At 44.2% G+C, this 17637-nt stretch overlaps 1 protein-coding gene across 1 annotated transcript; it reads right to left on the reverse strand.

Moving 5' to 3' along the window:
• Positions 1-1512: 1512 nt before the first annotated feature.
• Positions 1513-2631, reverse strand: LOC124673351. The gene has a single exon (XM_047209446.1). The coding sequence runs from the start codon at positions 2629-2631 to the stop codon at positions 1513-1515; it is 1119 nt and encodes a 372-aa protein (XP_047065402.1).
• Positions 2632-17637: the final 15006 nt, after the last annotated feature.

A 17637-nucleotide genomic window follows, 5' to 3' on the forward strand; every position in this document is an offset into this window, starting at 1 on the left:
CCAACGCTACTTAAAAAACGGTAGCATCAGATCTTCACCGCTACAGTTGGCTATTGTAAGATTATGACATTGAGCTGACCACAAAGTATAAATCATAACGAAGCTGAAACAAATTATCTAAGATGCAATCAGAAACATTACAATAGGGTAGTATTATTATTTTATCCTTGGAGTGAATCAAAATCATCCCGATAGTCTCTATAAAAGGATGTCTTAGCTTTGTCTAAATTTGTATATACCTACACCCTAAAATATGTCTAGATACATGCATATTTTGACAAAGTTGAGACGTCCTTCTATAGACAACGGTAGTACGGAGTATTATTTTTTTATCCTTGAAGGTGAATCAAAATTATCCCGGTAGTAAAACTTGTGAAAATAATAGTTCCAACAATCTCAACTGAATCATGGCCCTTCGTTGCATCAAAACACAACAATATGCAACAACTCCACTTCGGCTTCACAACAGGGTGCTGTCGACATCGGCTACAGCTAACCGCACTGGGAAGCCTCTGGTTCACTTATTTCTCCAATCCAATATTAGCAGGGAAACAGAAAAACTAAGCACATTGCAAGGAGACTTTCATCCAAATCAGGTTCTGCAGGAACAACAAAAAGACCACATAAGTTCTACAAATATAGATCAGTAAAATAAAACTCCAAGCAAACATCACTAAAAGAAAAGGTATGATGAATATACATCTGTTGCATTTAGGCCGTTAGAAAACACTCCACACTTCAGGGAGACAATAGAAATAAAATAGTGCAGAAATGCCTCTCTTTTTTTAACAAAGGGAGGCGTCGGAGACGCCAAATTTCATTCAGCTCACAACCAGTTTAAAACAGTTTACAACATGGATTGTAGTCCCTCGAAGGTCATGAAAAGCTGAAGCAAAGGGACAAATTGCTAATGCATGAGCTGAATTTGAACAGCTAAAGATAGGCAATGACTAAGATTGCGTAATTGCATGTTGTGCACAAATGCCTTGTTTAGGTTATATGGAGCAGAAGGTGAAATGAATCGAACAATAATTGCTACAGGTGAACTCAATACAGAGAAGACATGCAAGACAAATTTGTCATGGTCCTGAAACAATCAGTCATTCCGAGAACCTTCAAACAAGATCATGGTAGGCTGCATTGTATCCACCATCCTATGTCCTGACATATGCTCAGCAAAAACTGTTGTTTTTTACACTAAATATATGTTCGAAATTTCAGGTGGTAACTTTATCTAGTTTTTCCCGTCAAAAAGTACAAATGACAGAACTCGGGCACTGTTACAATTGCACCAAAAATTGGCTGTTGTGCCTGCAAATTACAAACCTAGAATATTCTTGACAGAAACCATGATATCTATTCAATTCAGACAATAATAACATTCAAACAAACTATGCATTTTGCTATTTAAGGGATGAAAAACTACTCCCTACATGTTTTGCAAGTTGTGATGAACACCTTTTATCAAGGCAAGCGGACAGTCATTACCTTTGTGCGCGATTCCTCTCAACATCAGTTGCAGAACAAGCTTGGAAGCACCCAGACCTGCGGCCTCGCGAAACCAACCCCTGGTTCCCCCGGATACTTTGCAGTGAAGCATTTACAGGTCCCATCGATCATAGAGTACTCGCTCCAGCCCCCAGCCCACGGCAACGATGCGTACACGCAGTCTCCACGGATCCCCGGAACATCTGGACCAATGCACGCGGCGAAGTCGTCGAAGCCAATGAAGAGCGTCCGTCCTCCGAGGCTCGTCGCCGCCGCCCACATCAACTCGTCGGCGTCCCACCGGAAAATCTTGTAGGCGGGGTCGATGGATCCCACCTTGAAGATAAGCAGGACCTCGCCGCCGCAGTCCCCCAGCAGCGGGGCGCCTTTGCTCTCCTGCATAGCCAGTAGGACCTGCGGGTCGAACTCGCCCCCATGGTGCCATATATCCAAAGAGGAGGAACTGTCCTTGGAGGGCGAAGCCGACACGAGGCCGCAGGTGGGGAGGAACCCGTAGAGGACGCCGTTGACGATGTGCCAGTCCTGGATCTCGTGCTCGCCGCCGTAGGACGCGACGGTCCACTGGGGGCTCGTCCAGGGGCTGCAGCACTGGACGTCGGTGCGGCCTGTGGCGGGGGCGAAGAGGTGGCCGCCGGTGAGGATGACGCGGTCGTGCGGCAGCGGGGGCTTGGGCAGGCGGGCCTGCGCGCCGTAGAGCAGGTGGGTGACGATGATCTCGCCGGCGGCGGCGGCGTCGACGGCGACGACCTGGGCGCCGTCGGAGGTGAGGACGCCGCCGGTGCGCGCGAAGGGGAGGCGGGCGCGGAAGCGGTGGAGGCGGCGGTCGGGGACGTGGAAGAGGGCGAGCGAGAAGGAGGGGCAGCCGGGCTCGAGGAGGTTGAAGAGGGGCAGCGAGGGGGAGGTGGCGGAGTGGGGCACGAGGAGGCACGGCGGCTGCGCGGCGAGGAGGTCCCGGCTGAGCGGCAGCGCGGCGCGGTAGGCGCGGCAGCCGCCGCGGAGGGCGAAGATGTCGTTGAGGTTCGTCAGGTGCTTGGCGATGTCGGGGATCAGCTCCGCCGGGATGTACGGCCCGTCGGCGGCGTCGGCGGCGGGCGGATCCGGGCAGCCGTTGGGCGTCGCCATCGGAATTCCTCACTCCGTGGCCGCGATTAGCAGAGGAAATTTATTTGGGGGCCAAGGGAATGGCGAGATTAGGGCGGCGGAGTCCATGGAGTGGGTGACACGGTCAAAGCCCACAAAGGGTTCTTTTTGGTAAGGAAGCTTCTACAGCCCAATGGGTGTCTTTGATTTAGGCCCATCAAAGTATTTGCGAGCCAAACTTTTCTCTCTCAAAAAAAAAAGAACTTGCCAAATTATTTCATTGCAGAATATATTCCGTTTTTATGCAACACCAAAGTGTTAAACCTAATGTTTGAACTCTAGTGGGCTCTGAGTGTTATTTTTCTTTCACCATCTAACCTCAGGTTTATTCTTGCCCAATTTCTATTACATGCTATGGCACTCTGTAGCCTTACACGGTGCTCCCCCGTCCGCTCCGTCGGATCAGAATCGTGCGTCCCACATTCTTCCCCCGCTAACGTCCAAAACCATTGGCTTCTTTTCTTTTTTTTCTTTTTATTTTCTCGTCGAGAGAGCCGTTTCATCTACGGTTTCCTCCCCATTCTCGTCCCCGTCGCCTCTCGTCTCTTCCCCGTCTCAAATCCTTCCGCTCCCTATCTCCACCGCCGTATCTGGCTCGTCGGCGGCGAGCTCCCCGACCAAATCATGTAGTAGCATCTGTGGTCGAGTCGTGTAGCAGCTCGGTCGGTGCGGAGAAGCAGATCGAGGCGTTCCGGTGCGGCGCGGCGCTTGGAGGTTTCGTTCGGCGGCGCTGCGGCGCGGCGCTTGGAGGTTCGGCAGCTGGGCGGCGGTGCGGCGGTGCGGGGGCCGCAAATCCGACCGGTCCGTGGAGTACATCGTCGAAGGAGAGCATCCCCGTCGGTGAGTTCTTCGTCCATGCTTTGTACTGTTGATTTTTGGGTTGGATTTCGCTCGTTATGTAGGTCGATTTCCCCTCGTTTAAGCTTCTTCTCCTCCACTTAGGAGTCAATCGGAGTTCCGTATGTGCCGTCGCCTCCAATTAGACGATTCTTCGCGTTTTGCTTACGTTCCTGAATGCGTTAGGTTTTTCGATTTTCCATGATATCATCTGTTTTAGGCACAGAGGAGGTGGATGTAGTTTGTTTGCTTCATTTTTTGTTGTTTATACATCCTGGGTCTATTTAGCAGTAATGCGTGAATGCTCTGTTGGATGTATTTTTCAATGCGTGAATGCTCTGTCGGATGTATTTTTTGTTGTTTATACATCCTGGGTCTATTTTAGCAGTAATGCGTGAATGCTCTGTTGGATGTATTTTTCAATACACGCCATGTGACCTTTAGTTGCTGACCTCATAGATGATTATTTGCAGGATGTAGTAATTATTTGCTGAGGTTCTTCATATTTTCTACAGGATGTAGTAATTATTTTGCAAATTATCTGAATTGCATGTAACATTTGTTCTATATGATTTTATTCTTTTTTCAAACCATGCAGTATGATGGCAGTCACAGGAATGATTTTATAATTTTTGTTGATATATACATCCTGTACAATGTTCATGTCCATTCAAATGTGTTGTATAATGTTAAAAATTTTCATATAATTGTTCACATTTAAAATTGTCATATAATTGCCATATACTTGTTGTTTTTTATGTATATGTTTTGACATATTGCTTCGCTTTTTTACTTTTAGGATAAAAAATAGTAACTATATACATTTGTTTTTTGTACATCTTTTTCTGATGCTTATGTTGTATTTTTTTATCCAGTGCATGCAAAATGTATATGGCACTATATAATGTATTTTTCATAATTATTTTTAATGTTTTTGCAGGTGTAATCATTTCCAATCATTTCTACCAATCATGGTATGAATGTTTGCCTATCATATCATATGTGCTTTCACTCCATGATGGTTTTTTCCTATCACAGCTTACCCAGATGACTAAACAGTTACATCTTCCTTTTTGTAGAGACCTGAACATACTCCAAAGAGTTCAAAACCTGAGAAATCAAAGTACAGCAGAATGAGGAACAAATTGCACTTAAAAGCAACTGTGCAGGGGGTTCTCGGTGATGAAACAGGGGTGATACCAAAGACAGATGTTGTTGGAGACGTGCCAAGTGCATCTTTGCCATCAGCCGATCTGGAAGATATAGCTGTTGATGTTGTTGTCGATGATAAACATGTTGATGAGGATAATGATCAAGAGGGGGTGGTTGTTACTAAGAAGAAAAACCAGGTACTTATCCATCCATAATCTTTTGATTCTCTATGATTATGTTGGAGTGAAAATTTGTTAATTAGTCATAGGTCTGACAGGGTTCACTCCTTTTCTTTTGCTGTTTTTTGTCAGAGTTCTCTGTTCAATCGTTCATCTCCTATGAAAGTTGTTCGTGTCTGGAAGGGCATGACACCAAAACAGAAGGAATTGATTTCTACATCAGTTTTTGCTGACATTGCTCAGATGAAGTGTTCCAAGCTTGTGCCGGAGCTATGCCGCTTCCTAATGTCTTGTTTTGATCCTGTAAGATGCTGTCTGGATTTTGGAGGAAGAGGAATAATCCCAGTCAATGCTGAGTCGGTTGTCAGCGTTTTAGGTGTCCCTGTTGGCAGCGCTGATGTTCCTTATCACCCAAACGTTGACGCCACTTGTTTGGTTTTGAAGATGTTTGGTATTCACAATGGAGTACACCCAAATGTTTCAACTGTCGAGAAGGAGCTTGGTCCAGAATATCCTGCAGATGATTCATACATGAGGAAATTTGTAATATTCCTTATTAGCTCAGTCTTTGCTCCTACTATTGGGATAAAAGTTAGTCCTAAATGTTATCCGTCAGTTGTGAATATAGAAGCCATAGGTACTTTGAAATGGGCTCAGTTTATTGTTGACATCATATGCCAGACTGCAAGTGCAAAGGATAAGAAGAATTGGTTCAAGGCTTGTATGCCTTATCTCATGGTCAGTATTGTCTTTCGTATCTTAACCTCTATCTTAATCATGTTGAGGACAACACTTAGACGATTTTTCTTTTTCTGAATGTGCTTTGCAGGTCCTATATGTTGATTCATTGGAAACAGACGCTCTAGATGTTCCACAGGATGGAACTCGTTGTTCAGTTTGGACAAACAAGATGATCACCACTGTATGTGATTTGGACACACGTAGTGATGGTTCATTTGGTGCCTTACCGGTACGTTTTCGTCATTCTAATTTTTCATTTCGTGTATTGTTTTTTCATCTCTCAGCTAAATGTCCCTTAAATTCATTTTTGTACTGATATTTCTTCCTTTTTTGCAGTTGAAAACTTGCTTCAGGGTTAATTTATCATTGTTCATTTCTGAACCTTCGCAAGTTGACATGTTTATAAAACGCCATCTGACGGGCAATCACACAGAAGAGGTGAGCAATTGTACCTCTAGTTGCACTGCAGCATTTTTATGTACCCTACTGTTCTCAGCATATGTTCTTAAATAGCTTCTTAAACATGTCTATCATTTTTTGTGTCAGCATTTGTTCTTTTTTTCGCTAATACTGACAAGAACTTATGTTTTTCCAGTTGGTAGGATGTATATTTCTTTTGATGTGACAGAAAACTTATGTTCTCCAAATTTTTTTTCTACACATGTTTCCAGGATATTGTGAATTGCAGAAATGCTGTTGTAAGCATGTACACTACTTTCGAAGATGGGTTGGTCACATTCATTCGCTCTCTGGGATGTAACGAAGGCACGACATCAAAACACAATCAAGAAGAAGTGCCATGCAGTAAGAAACAGAAAAGGCGAAGAGTTACTCGTGCTCCAACCAAGGAGGTGCTGGGAGGCCCCAAGGAAAACCAAATTCAGTCCCATGCAGAAATGATGGATGTTGACAACGTTGTACCACAAAAAGCAGATGAAGTGGCCGGTGGTGTGGCAGACCATAATGCTCAGGAAGATGATTTGAACAAGAGCATTCTTGGACAGGAAGTACCTTTACATGAAGATGCTGTTTGCTTGGATGATCAGTTGGTACATCCACAGTCAAGTGATGTACCTCAACTTACTGAACTAGCAACCCCAAATGCTCTGAACCAGCTGCAGGTTTTATATGGATCTGCCTCCCAACATACGACTTCCAGCCAAAATGCACAGTCCAAAGACCAAGATTATGATGGTAGTGGTACAAAGTTTGTGTTAATAGGCAGTTCGACAGGGAAAAAGAAGTCAGTGTCATTTGATTTACAGGGAGAAAACCATTTTCAGCAACCAAAATTAAATGAAGACACTGTAGCTTCTCCTTCGAAACGAGTTCGGTATAGTCCATCCGCTAGGAGACCAGTGACCAGGTCAATGTCTCCTAAGAAGCCAGCAATAACTTGTCAAGGAAGTCCTCAACAATCCAGAAGGCAGACTAGGCTTGCTACATCTGAATTGAGGGCAAGCAGCAACAAATCAGACATCATCGAACACGCACCAGTCAATCTTTGTTTGCAGAAAGGTGCATCCTCTTATTCTGTGAACAACACCAGCAAAATAGTGTCAGAGGATGAAGCCCGGAACTCTCCAGTTCTTGTCGAAACAGAAATGCAGAGGAAACGCAGAGATTTAATTGATGATTGTCCAAGTTTTGATCTTGGATTTGAAACCCAAGTTAACCAAGAACCCTCAAACTGTCTCGACACAAAGGAGGAGGAGCTGATTGTTATATCTAGTAACGAGAGTGGCGACTCGTTAGATAAGATTTATGCCACAGTTGAGATTCCTTTGAGGACTCCTCACAAAGATCAGTGCCAAGTTCCTGTTGTTACATCTGTTGGGCCCAGCAGCTACACTCCTGTTCCTGAAGCTCACAGAAAGAGAATTGTCAAGCCAGCAGCAAACCAGAAGTCGCCTTTTCTACGAAATGATAAAAAAAACAGTTGCAACAAAATTTGCCAATGATGTATACAGTAGAGTTTGTTCCTATGGAGGTCAAACTGAAGATGCGATGAACAAACAGAAAATCATTGACTATGGATCTTTTTTTATCTATCTTTGGGACTTGGTCGATTCCGTTAGGCCCGGTGAATGGCTAAGCAATTCAACTTGCCAAATAGCACTACATGTACTGTCAGCTGAGTTGGCGGAGCAAAAGAAGCATGTGATGCCCCTAAGGCTCGCGGTTAGTCACATACCACTTTTTTGTACTGTTTCTTCTTTTTCTTTGCTTTTCTGTTCATGTTTGTGCCATCTCTGTTTTCTGAATGCTTACACTTTGCTCTTTTTCTGCACGTAGGACAAGCTTAGGAACGCTAACTGTATTCATGACCGATTCGTGAAGAAGCAATTTAAATTTGATCCTGAGTGTCGCCTAGACCATAAAGAACAGGTAACTTTTTTTTGTTTCATGTTACATGTACTATTACTCACAAACTACCATCACTACTTTTTTGTACTAACACTGCAATACATGTTCCTTTTGTTTGTTATGGTCTTTGTAGATATCATTTCCAGTGCTCCAAGACCTAACACCAGATATTAAACAGTTCAATGGGCATTACTATCTGATTGTGATGAATGTAAAGGCTCAGAGGTTTGAGGTGCTGGATTCTCTCAGAGGAAAAACTGACCGGGCTTTCACTAAAGATGTAAGAAACATTATTGGTTCCATCAAAGGATTGTGGGCTTCAAACTACTGTGAATCCAATATCGACATTCAAAAATGGCCTACTGAGTACATTGACTGTCCAAAGCAGGCTACATCGTAAGTGCAAAAATATCATGTATCTTCTTTTTTTGATTGGTTGTCTGATTGAGGTCTGAATTTTTCCAAAGATTCATAATACTTTTCTCTGCCCATTGTTCCAAGGTACGACTGTGGGTTTTTCATGCTAAAGTTCATTGAGCTCTGGAACGGAAGGAAGATTCTTGGTCTAATCAACCCAAATGACATGCCAACCATTAGGAAGCAATTGACACTGAAGTGGCTGGAATGGTGCGACAACAGCATTGCATGGCAAGAAATGCTCTACTGATTTTATGCATGTGACAACAGGAGGTACACTTCCCTGTAAAATTCAGTGTGCACATAAATCATGTAATTTGTGCTTCAAATGATTATTTTATCATCTCCTACTATTTCCCTTACATTATCCTTTTTTATTGGTATGACATTGCTGCTGCAAAGATCTACCTTTGTCCCCTAATTCCCAATGTTATATCCGCCACATTTTAGGTTACATAGTACAAAGATCAAGCAAAAATTTGACAGCCAACCAAATTAAAACACATCAAGCCTTAATATTCAGTGCACCATATGGCAAATTTATTACAACTAAAGCATGAACTTTTCGACATTGTTTTTTCTTTTTTGCATCCGGTCCAGGGGTGATCCTATCTTACAGCACAACTAAACCATGTCACGGAAGAAGTCGATTTCCTTTGCCTCCTTGTCAGGGGTGATCTTATCTTTGCATGTTGCTGCCGTATGTCGAATAGAGCCGCACACACTGCACTTGACAGCCTTTGAAGGGTTCAAATGGAGCCCAGATTGTTTTCTTTTTTCTGTTGGGCGACCTTGTTTTGCAATGTACACCGGGTCCTCAACATGATCGAACTTTGAAGAACTACCTTGCCCAGAATCACCTAAATTTTCTCCTTCTTGTTCCTCAACATGAGTTGTAGTTGCTTTTTTTCTATTCTTCCGTTTAGCAGATTCTGTAGCTTTCATCTCTAGCAACTCTTTCTCCAAAGCTAGCATGTATTTATCTGCCAAAGCCTTTCCTTTGTCAGATGTAGATGCAATTTTTGCTACTCTCGAGTATTCATTGCAAAGAGTCCCATAACGTAGCTGCTGCCTTTCCTTGTTATTCATCTTCCTATCTGTTGGCACCTGAGGTAACTCCATTTTCTGCTGCACAATTGTTTCCTCCGGTTTCCTCCACCTGGGGAGAATGTACCGTTCTGGAATGTAGTCAGTAGCACTTAACTGCACCATTACTCTAAATATATGGCAGCACAACAACCCATCCCTACTGAATTTGCAACACTCGCAGATGTAAGTTTCGGCATCCAAGTTAGCTTCAACCTTATAGCTTTTATCGCCATAGCCATAAACATTGGTTTTAATTGGCATAACCACATAAGTTTGGCCACCAGTTTGCTGCACATTGTATGACGTCACTTTTCGAAGCTCAGCCCTGAAACGGAGGTATATTGGCAGCGTATACACTTTCAAAGCTTGCTCTTCCATAGGGTAATCTCCCCAGACTCTAACAGTTTTATCCTCATCTTTAAACTCAACTGAATCTTCTGCTACATCTATTTTTTCCTGTAACTTCAAGTACTGCTCGAAGAAATGGTGCAGGTTGTTGTGTGGATCAACGTAACTTTTCAATACTGCATTGAACCCCTCGCTACGGGCAGTAGTTTGTAGGAATGGGAAGAAACGATCCTTGAAGTAGGCAGGGACAAAAGTGGCTCTAATATTATATAAATCACTAAGATGTGTGTTGTCCGCCACATCATGCTGGATAATCATTTCTGTCCATCTACTTTCAAACTCTTCAATAGACATGCTGTAGTCAATAATTGCATTCAACTTCTGCCTTAGCTCCTCATGTTTTGACAAGAAGTTGCCCAACACAGCCTGTGCATTTTGCATAATGTGCCACCTACAATTTCTGTGACAACAAAGTGGGAATGTTGACAGAATTGCACATCTCATTGCTGCATCTTGGTCAGTTATGAAGTTATCTGGCTGGACACCACCCATAGCTTCAAGAAACTCCTTGAACAGCCACTCAAAACTCTCAATATTCTCGTTCCTTAGGAAACCACAACCTAGCTGAATTGTTTGACAGTACCTATTTATCCCAATGAATGGGGCAAACGGCATATTGTACATGTTTGTGATGTAGGTGGTGTCAAATGATAGACAATCGCTGTAGTTCTTGTATGCAGCAATTGCTGCTCCATCTACCCAGAAGATGCGGTCAACCTTGTCTGCATGATCTGTATGTAAGTTGAAGTAGAAGTCGGGATCTTCCTTCTTCATTCTGGCAATGTGAGCAAGCAGCATTGACATGTCTTTGTGGGCGTGTTCTTCATCGATTTTAGCCATGTAATTGCTCACGTCCTTGCTATCATATGGTACATTTGCAAGACCACCATACACTTCTCCCATAATACGCATGACCCTACCAACGAGATAGATTGACCTTGTGCAAAAGCTTGACAAAATCTTTTTCTTCCTTAGGGATTCCCTTATGAGACCTCAAGTACTTCTTCAGGGAGAACTTTTTAATCAACCTGTGATTGTGCTCCTCTATGAAATATGTTACATGCCACTTCTTGCCTCTCCTCTTTATTCGTAGCCTAGCCTTGCATTCCGTTTTCTTAGTGATGCTACGGTTCCTTTGCCTAACAGGTGGAGCTTCAAGTTCATTTATGTCTGTATTTTTTCCACTCTTATTGCAAACAAACAACTGCTTGTCCTTCTGTCCATCTAGAGTAGAGTTCTTTGATGTGCTGCACTTGATTGAAAACCCAACCATTTTAGCATATCTGTTGTAGTGCATCTTTGCTTGATCCCATGAATCAAACATCATGCCTTGGAAAGGTGTTTGGACATCACCTTGGCTGCATGGTGTTGACTGCACCTCATCATCATCATCTTCTTCTCCTGAATCATCAGTTGACAGTGTTTGACCTGTTTGAGTATCTGTGTCAGCGGATGCACCTGTATTGCTCCCACTTGCAAGCTTGCTATGTTCAGAACTTTTTGTTACATCTGGGTTGTTTGACTTGCTGCCTGACATATCTTTTTCTTGCATATGCTCTTCATTTGCTGGTTCATTAAGATCCAGTCCTCCAGCAGAATAACTTCCATCCATAACTAGTTAAGAGGATGCATTTTAATTAGAAAAAAAAAGCAACAAGTACATGTAAAAAAAACATTAAAATATGTCCATAGCTGACATAGAATGTGGCATACTCAGATTTGCAAACAAAATGACTGTTGGTTGATGTTTTCAAGTTCATTATCGCAAAAGTTCATTTCTTATACTTTTATTTATTTAATTTTTTTTACATAGCTCAATGATAAGTTAACTCAAACTAGCAAATTTCTTTCTTTTTATCACAGGAAGTGGCAGGGAAACTATCATGGAAAAGTACATGCTGCTACTACTGTGCTACGAGGTTCTTCTTTTGCTTTCACACAAAGTTTGTACATGTCTCCAAGATGGACGTTCAACTAGAAGTTACATGGATCCCTGCAATGCAAAGGCACAAACTTTTCGCAATATCCATGTGGTTCCTTAGGGTTTCAATCATGTTTTCTTTTACTGCAATGTTACATGCACAGTTCTAGTCGATCTTGAACAAATCTGAACCTAGTCAATCAGGTGCAAGTACTTGCTCTAGACATGATTCAGCTGTCCTAGTTGACATGAAAACTATGCTTTTTCATTCAGAGTTTGCATGTCAGTATATGCCTCTTTTGCTAAACCTCTACTGAATGTGTGCAAGGAAACTTGTACTGAATTTGCATGTCAGTTTATGGTTCCATGTACTGATTTTCTCTTTGTGTATGTGTTTCCAGTCATGAATGCCATGTTTTTTCTCTTGCCCATGTTCTTCCTGAGCTCTAGTTCATGTTACAAAGCAGTAGTTCTTACAGATCTGGTGTTACAGATGTAAGAATATCATGGTGCAGGTCAAAGTGTTAGTTTGTATTTTTCATGAATTCATCACGAATCCCTGGGTTAATGTAAGAAATCAAGGTTCCTCTAGGTAGATTTTTAATTATGCTTCCATAGATGTAAGAAAAGTATGTCAGAAGCTAGGATTGGGGGAAGAAGAGGCAGGTGAAGAAGGATCTCATTACTGTTTCTTGGTCCTGAAGAAGGTAGGCGTCTGATCTAAGATTTTGTTGTTCTTGGAGAGCTTGAGATGTAATTTCCGTTTATGTTCCAGCCATGGAACTCTTGGTCTATGGCGGCTGGAGGAGGAGAGAAGGAGGGAGGAAGGAGGAAGGAGGAACAGAGGTAGGGTTTCTGTAGATAGCTGTCTCCCAGTACTGCTCGATGGTTCTGGAGATAGCTTTGTATTGGGATGTAATTTTTGTCTGGAAGATGTAGCTTCGGTGGGTTTTGGGGCACGTGATCGTGGTCCACGCGTGTGAACGCAACAAGTGGTCCACATGCTTTTTCCTGGATGGGACCACATGCTATTTCGGGAAAGTTTTGCTATTTCGGGAAAGTTTGTCCTCCGGACAGGGGGGGCACTCCGGTAGACTAACCGGTGCTATGGCACTACGTAGCAACGTCCTTATTCTTGGTCAAACTTTTAGTTAGAGCTCATTTGGCTCATATTATTTAAGGCTAGAATCAAAGAATTCGCATGTGTTTCCCATAACAACTAGATTGGCTGCCATAAAATGGTATTGGAATTCAATTGAGAGCGTCATAGATTTCATCCCATGTCTAACCTTAGTTTCTACTAGCATCGTGTTATTTTTGTGGATTTGTCAATTAAAATAATATCATCAAATTCATGTCACTTTATTTCATTTTATTTCTACCAAATAAAATAAATAAAATAAAATGATGAATCCAAAGACGCCCCCGAGAGAAAGATGCCAAACTCATTCTAGATCTTCAGATCAAGGCCAACACCATAGGCACCTAGGCGGTGCTCCTGATCAAGCAGGAGGACCTCACCCAAGCCATGGCCCATGGCGGCGTCTCTTCACCAGGTGGTGGATCATGCCGCAAACTATGCTACCATCCATGTTGGATAATAAATTCATTTGCTGTGTCCTCCAACCGTGTAGACACCTCTGTAAAGGTCGTAATACTCCATACGCTAAATAGGTGACCATGAACAGAGCAAAGAACTACACTGGTAGATAACCTGCATAAGAGAAATATTTGTATTGTCAAAAACCTTATCATTTCTACATCGCCAAAGCGACCGAATAACAGCAATCGCTCCCACCCTAATAAGTAGTTTAAACCTATGAACATATTGGCAACACTCTCATTCAGCCAATTACTAAAGATATTGGCAACGATCCATGTCAGGTACAAGGCAAAACCTATCTAGATGATTGACCGTATAGATCTAGGCAACTGACACCAAAAGAATAGGTGTAGAAGTATGTGTCATTTGAAACTTGGGTTTTGTACTATGGTAGTAATTTATTAGCTACAAATTGGGTGAAATTGGGGGGGGGGGGGGAGATAGAAACTAGGATGCCCGCTAGGTACAGCCTGCCCCAAGCAGAGAGGACACTTAGGGCATGTTTATTTGGGCTGTGGTTGGCTGACTATGCATGGAAAGCTGTTGTGCAGAAAAAGCTGCTGCACAGGAAAGCTGTTGTTTCGAGTTTCCCTGTTTGGCAACTTGACTGGCTATTTGGTTGTGAATGGATGAATTGTCTAAAATACCCATAATTCCGAAAACATTGTACTCCCTCCGATCCGGAATAAGTGTCCGAGGCATAGTATAATTACGTTTTGCAGATTACCCCTTCTAGACTAAGCAAAATTAGAATAAGCAGAACAGCCCGCTCGGTGGCTTGACTGCTCCTAGATCTCCATGGCGCTGGTGGCCGGCTCCAGCCTCACCCGCCACCGCCCGACGAAACGAAACCATGGAGGCCGCCGCCTTCTGCCCGCCCGCCGCCGGCTGCCTTCCGCCCATCCGCCGCCGGCTGCCTTCCGCCCGTCCCCTGCCGGCTCTGATCCATGGTGCTCCCCAATCAGAGGCGGCCGAAATCCTATGGGGAGGAGGGCTCTGATCAACGGTGCCCTCTACTCCGTCGCGAGGACTTCACAGCCCGCCGGAGCCGCGCTCCACCGCCGGGGAGGTCAACATCTGAGAGGAGGTGTCGGGGGCGTTGTCGGGGTTGGTGACTCCGCGTCCGGCCGAGAGGAGCGACCCACGCGGCTTCCAACTCTATCCACGCGGAGGAGGGTCGTGGACTCGTGGGCCTGGTTGATTTCAGGAGGAGTGCGGGCTGACGAAATACAAAGTTAAAGGGTGTGTTTGCAAAATTTACTTCCGGACACTTCTTCCGGATCGGAGGGAGTATTAGTTTTGGTTACTATATGAAACATATACCACTTTTCACTTGATCTTCAGCCACGAATCAGTTCATGGAAAATCAGGTTTACACCATTTCTTGTTTCTACACATATCAATCAAATCAGCCGCGCCTACCCATATTGTTGGAGACGAACAACAAACATGACGCCTTATTAAAAGAAAAAACGCATCTAGCCATGGATTAACTTCTCCCCACTGCTTGTTGTCGGCTCCTGCGCATGCGCGCGGCCGCTTGCCCGTCGCTCGCGTCGGCCGCCTGTATGTTGCTCCACTGCCTGCCTGCCGCTCGCGCAAACCGTCGGCTGCTGCTTGGTTTGCTCAGGTTTTGTGCTTGGCGCGCTCGATCTGGGAGGGCTGAGTCAGGCAATGACAAGAGATTGGCCGGAAACGGAGGGAGACGGCAGGGCACGGAGGGGAACGGCGGAGAAGGAGGGTTGCCGGTGGTGTGGTGGCGGCGGCCTAATTGGGGGTCGGTGGTGCGTACGGGCCAAATCCTTGTGTGCATATCCATCGTATGCACGGGAAAAATGATTCGGTCAATGGGTGGTAATCTTCTGTAAATAATTCAAATGAAATGGGCGAGTGCAAATAACGGTTCGGTTGTTAATGGGAAAGCTGCCGAAAACACCTCAAAACGTGCTTCCACATCTTTGCATATTAGGGCATGGCCAACGCCTAGCCTCAACTCTGTCAGGCTGAACCTGCAAGTAGCTGCCTGGCAGACGAACTAGTCTCTTGCAGGGGAGGCTACATCCTCAACAGATAAAGCCGGAAGAAAGGAGGAAAGGGAAGAGAGAGAGAAGAGAAAAGAAGGAAAAGTGGTGGACCGACGCTACTCTATGGGAAGAAAAAGTATCTGTGTACAAAGTGATAGTGAGGCCCAGTGAGGCAGTAGCATGCATTGGACTATTTTTCTTCACAACCACTGCTTCATCTTTTTTTTGGCTTCGTGCTTACGTGGGGAAGTAGCATGTAGCTGCCACCATTGCTCATGCCCTTAGGTGCTTGAGCTTTGGCAAAGCCAGCTTTGAAAGCCACCTGTTTGTTTGGATTTGTTCGCTTTTGCTTTTGGAAAGCTGAAAATGCCTAAACAAACACCCCCTTAGCCTCTAGCCCATCCCCGGGCGCCTCAAATCCTCAACTAGACCAAAACATCTTTGGAAGCCACCTGTTTGTTTGGATTTGCAGGCTTTTGCTTTTGGAAAGCTGGAAAAAAAAAACCAAAAAACACCCCCTTAGTGACATAGGCATCCCCAATGGGTCTGCCAAAGATGGTACCCGGGATTTACTGAAGGCCCAGGACTCGAAGAATAATAAGACCCGGAAGCCCATTTAGTTAAGGAAAGATAGATTGTATTAGGGAATATAGAAATTTGTAATCTTACGGGTTGGGTACGAAACCCTCCCGAACTCTGTAACTTGTGTATTACGAAACCCTCGGCTCCACCCTCTATATAAGGGGGAGTCGAGGGACGAAGAAAAGATCGAATCTACTGTCAACACAACCCTAGTTTTCACAATCGTCGAGTACTTTTCGGCTGAAACCTTCGAGATCTACTTGCCCTCTACTTCTAACAAAACCCTAGTCTACGATCTGTAGACATTGACAAATTAATCCTTTGTCACTTAGCCTCTAGCCCACCCGCGGGCGCATCAAATGCTCAACTAGACCAAAACAAAAACATTTAGTGCCACAGACGAAATGTATCCTCACGATTTTCATGGCAATAGGTTTTTTTTAGGGAATAATGGCAATAGGTAACACATAATTTTCTAAAAACATGGTGGACCAGGTGATACGTCTCCAACGTATCTATAATTTCTTATGTTCCATGCTAGTTTTATGACAATACCAACATGTTTTATCCATACTTTATATCATTTTGATGCATTTTCCGGTATTAACCTATTAACAAGATGCCGAAGCGCCAGTTCCTGTTTTCTGCTGTTTTTGGTTTCAGAAATCCTACACGGGAAATATCCTCAGAATTGGACGAAACAAAAGCCAAACCTCCTATTTTTCTGAGGGACACACGGAGCCAGAAGGGCAAGCCAGGGGGAGGCCCACGGCCTCCAGACCATAGGGGGGCGCGGCCGAGAGGGGGGGCGCGCCGCCATATGGGGTGGCCCCCTCGGGCACCCCCTCGCGCCGCCCTTTCGCCTATATATTCCTTCCGTCGCGAAAACACTAAAATAATGAGTCATATTCCACGAAGAGTTCCGTAGCCGCCGCCATCGCGAAGACAAGTTTCGGGGGACAGAAGTCTCTGTTCCGGCACGCCGTCGGGACGGGGAATTGCCACCGGAGTCATCTCCATCGACACCACTGATGACCCACAAGTATAGGGGATCGCAACAGTCTTCGAGGGAAGTAAAACCCAAATTTATTGATTCGACACAAGGGGAGGTAAAGAATACTTATAAGCCTTAACAACTGAGTTGTCAATTCAGTCGCACACTGGAAAAGCACTAGTAACGAGGGTGATGTGAAAGCAGCAGTAATATGAGAGCAATGGCACCGAGAAAATAGTTGATACTACTTCCAATGACATGTAGAACGAGTATATGATGATGAGAGATGGACCGGGGTTCCCAGCTATCTACACTAGTGGTAACTCTCCAATAACAAGTGTTGGATGAACAAATTACAGTTGGGCAATTGATAGGATTGAAATAGCATTAAGACAGAACATCAAGATTATTAATCATGTAGGCATGTTTTCCATATATAGTCATACGTGCTCGCAATGAGTAACTTGTACAACATCTTTTGTCCTACCAGCCGGTGGCAGCCGGGCCTCAAGGGAAACTACTCTAAATTAAGGTACTCCTTTTAATAGAGCACCGGAGCAAAGCATTAACACTTGGTGAAAACATGTGATCCTCATACCTACGCCTTCCCCTCCGGTTGTCCCAATTCCTGTCACTTTGGGGCCTCGAGTTCCGGACATAGACATGTGCAAACA

The sequence above is a fragment of the Lolium rigidum genome, chromosome 7, assembly GCF_022539505.1.
Source record: "Lolium rigidum isolate FL_2022 chromosome 7, APGP_CSIRO_Lrig_0.1, whole genome shotgun sequence".
NCBI classification, from domain to species: Eukaryota; Viridiplantae; Streptophyta; class Magnoliopsida; order Poales; family Poaceae; genus Lolium; species Lolium rigidum.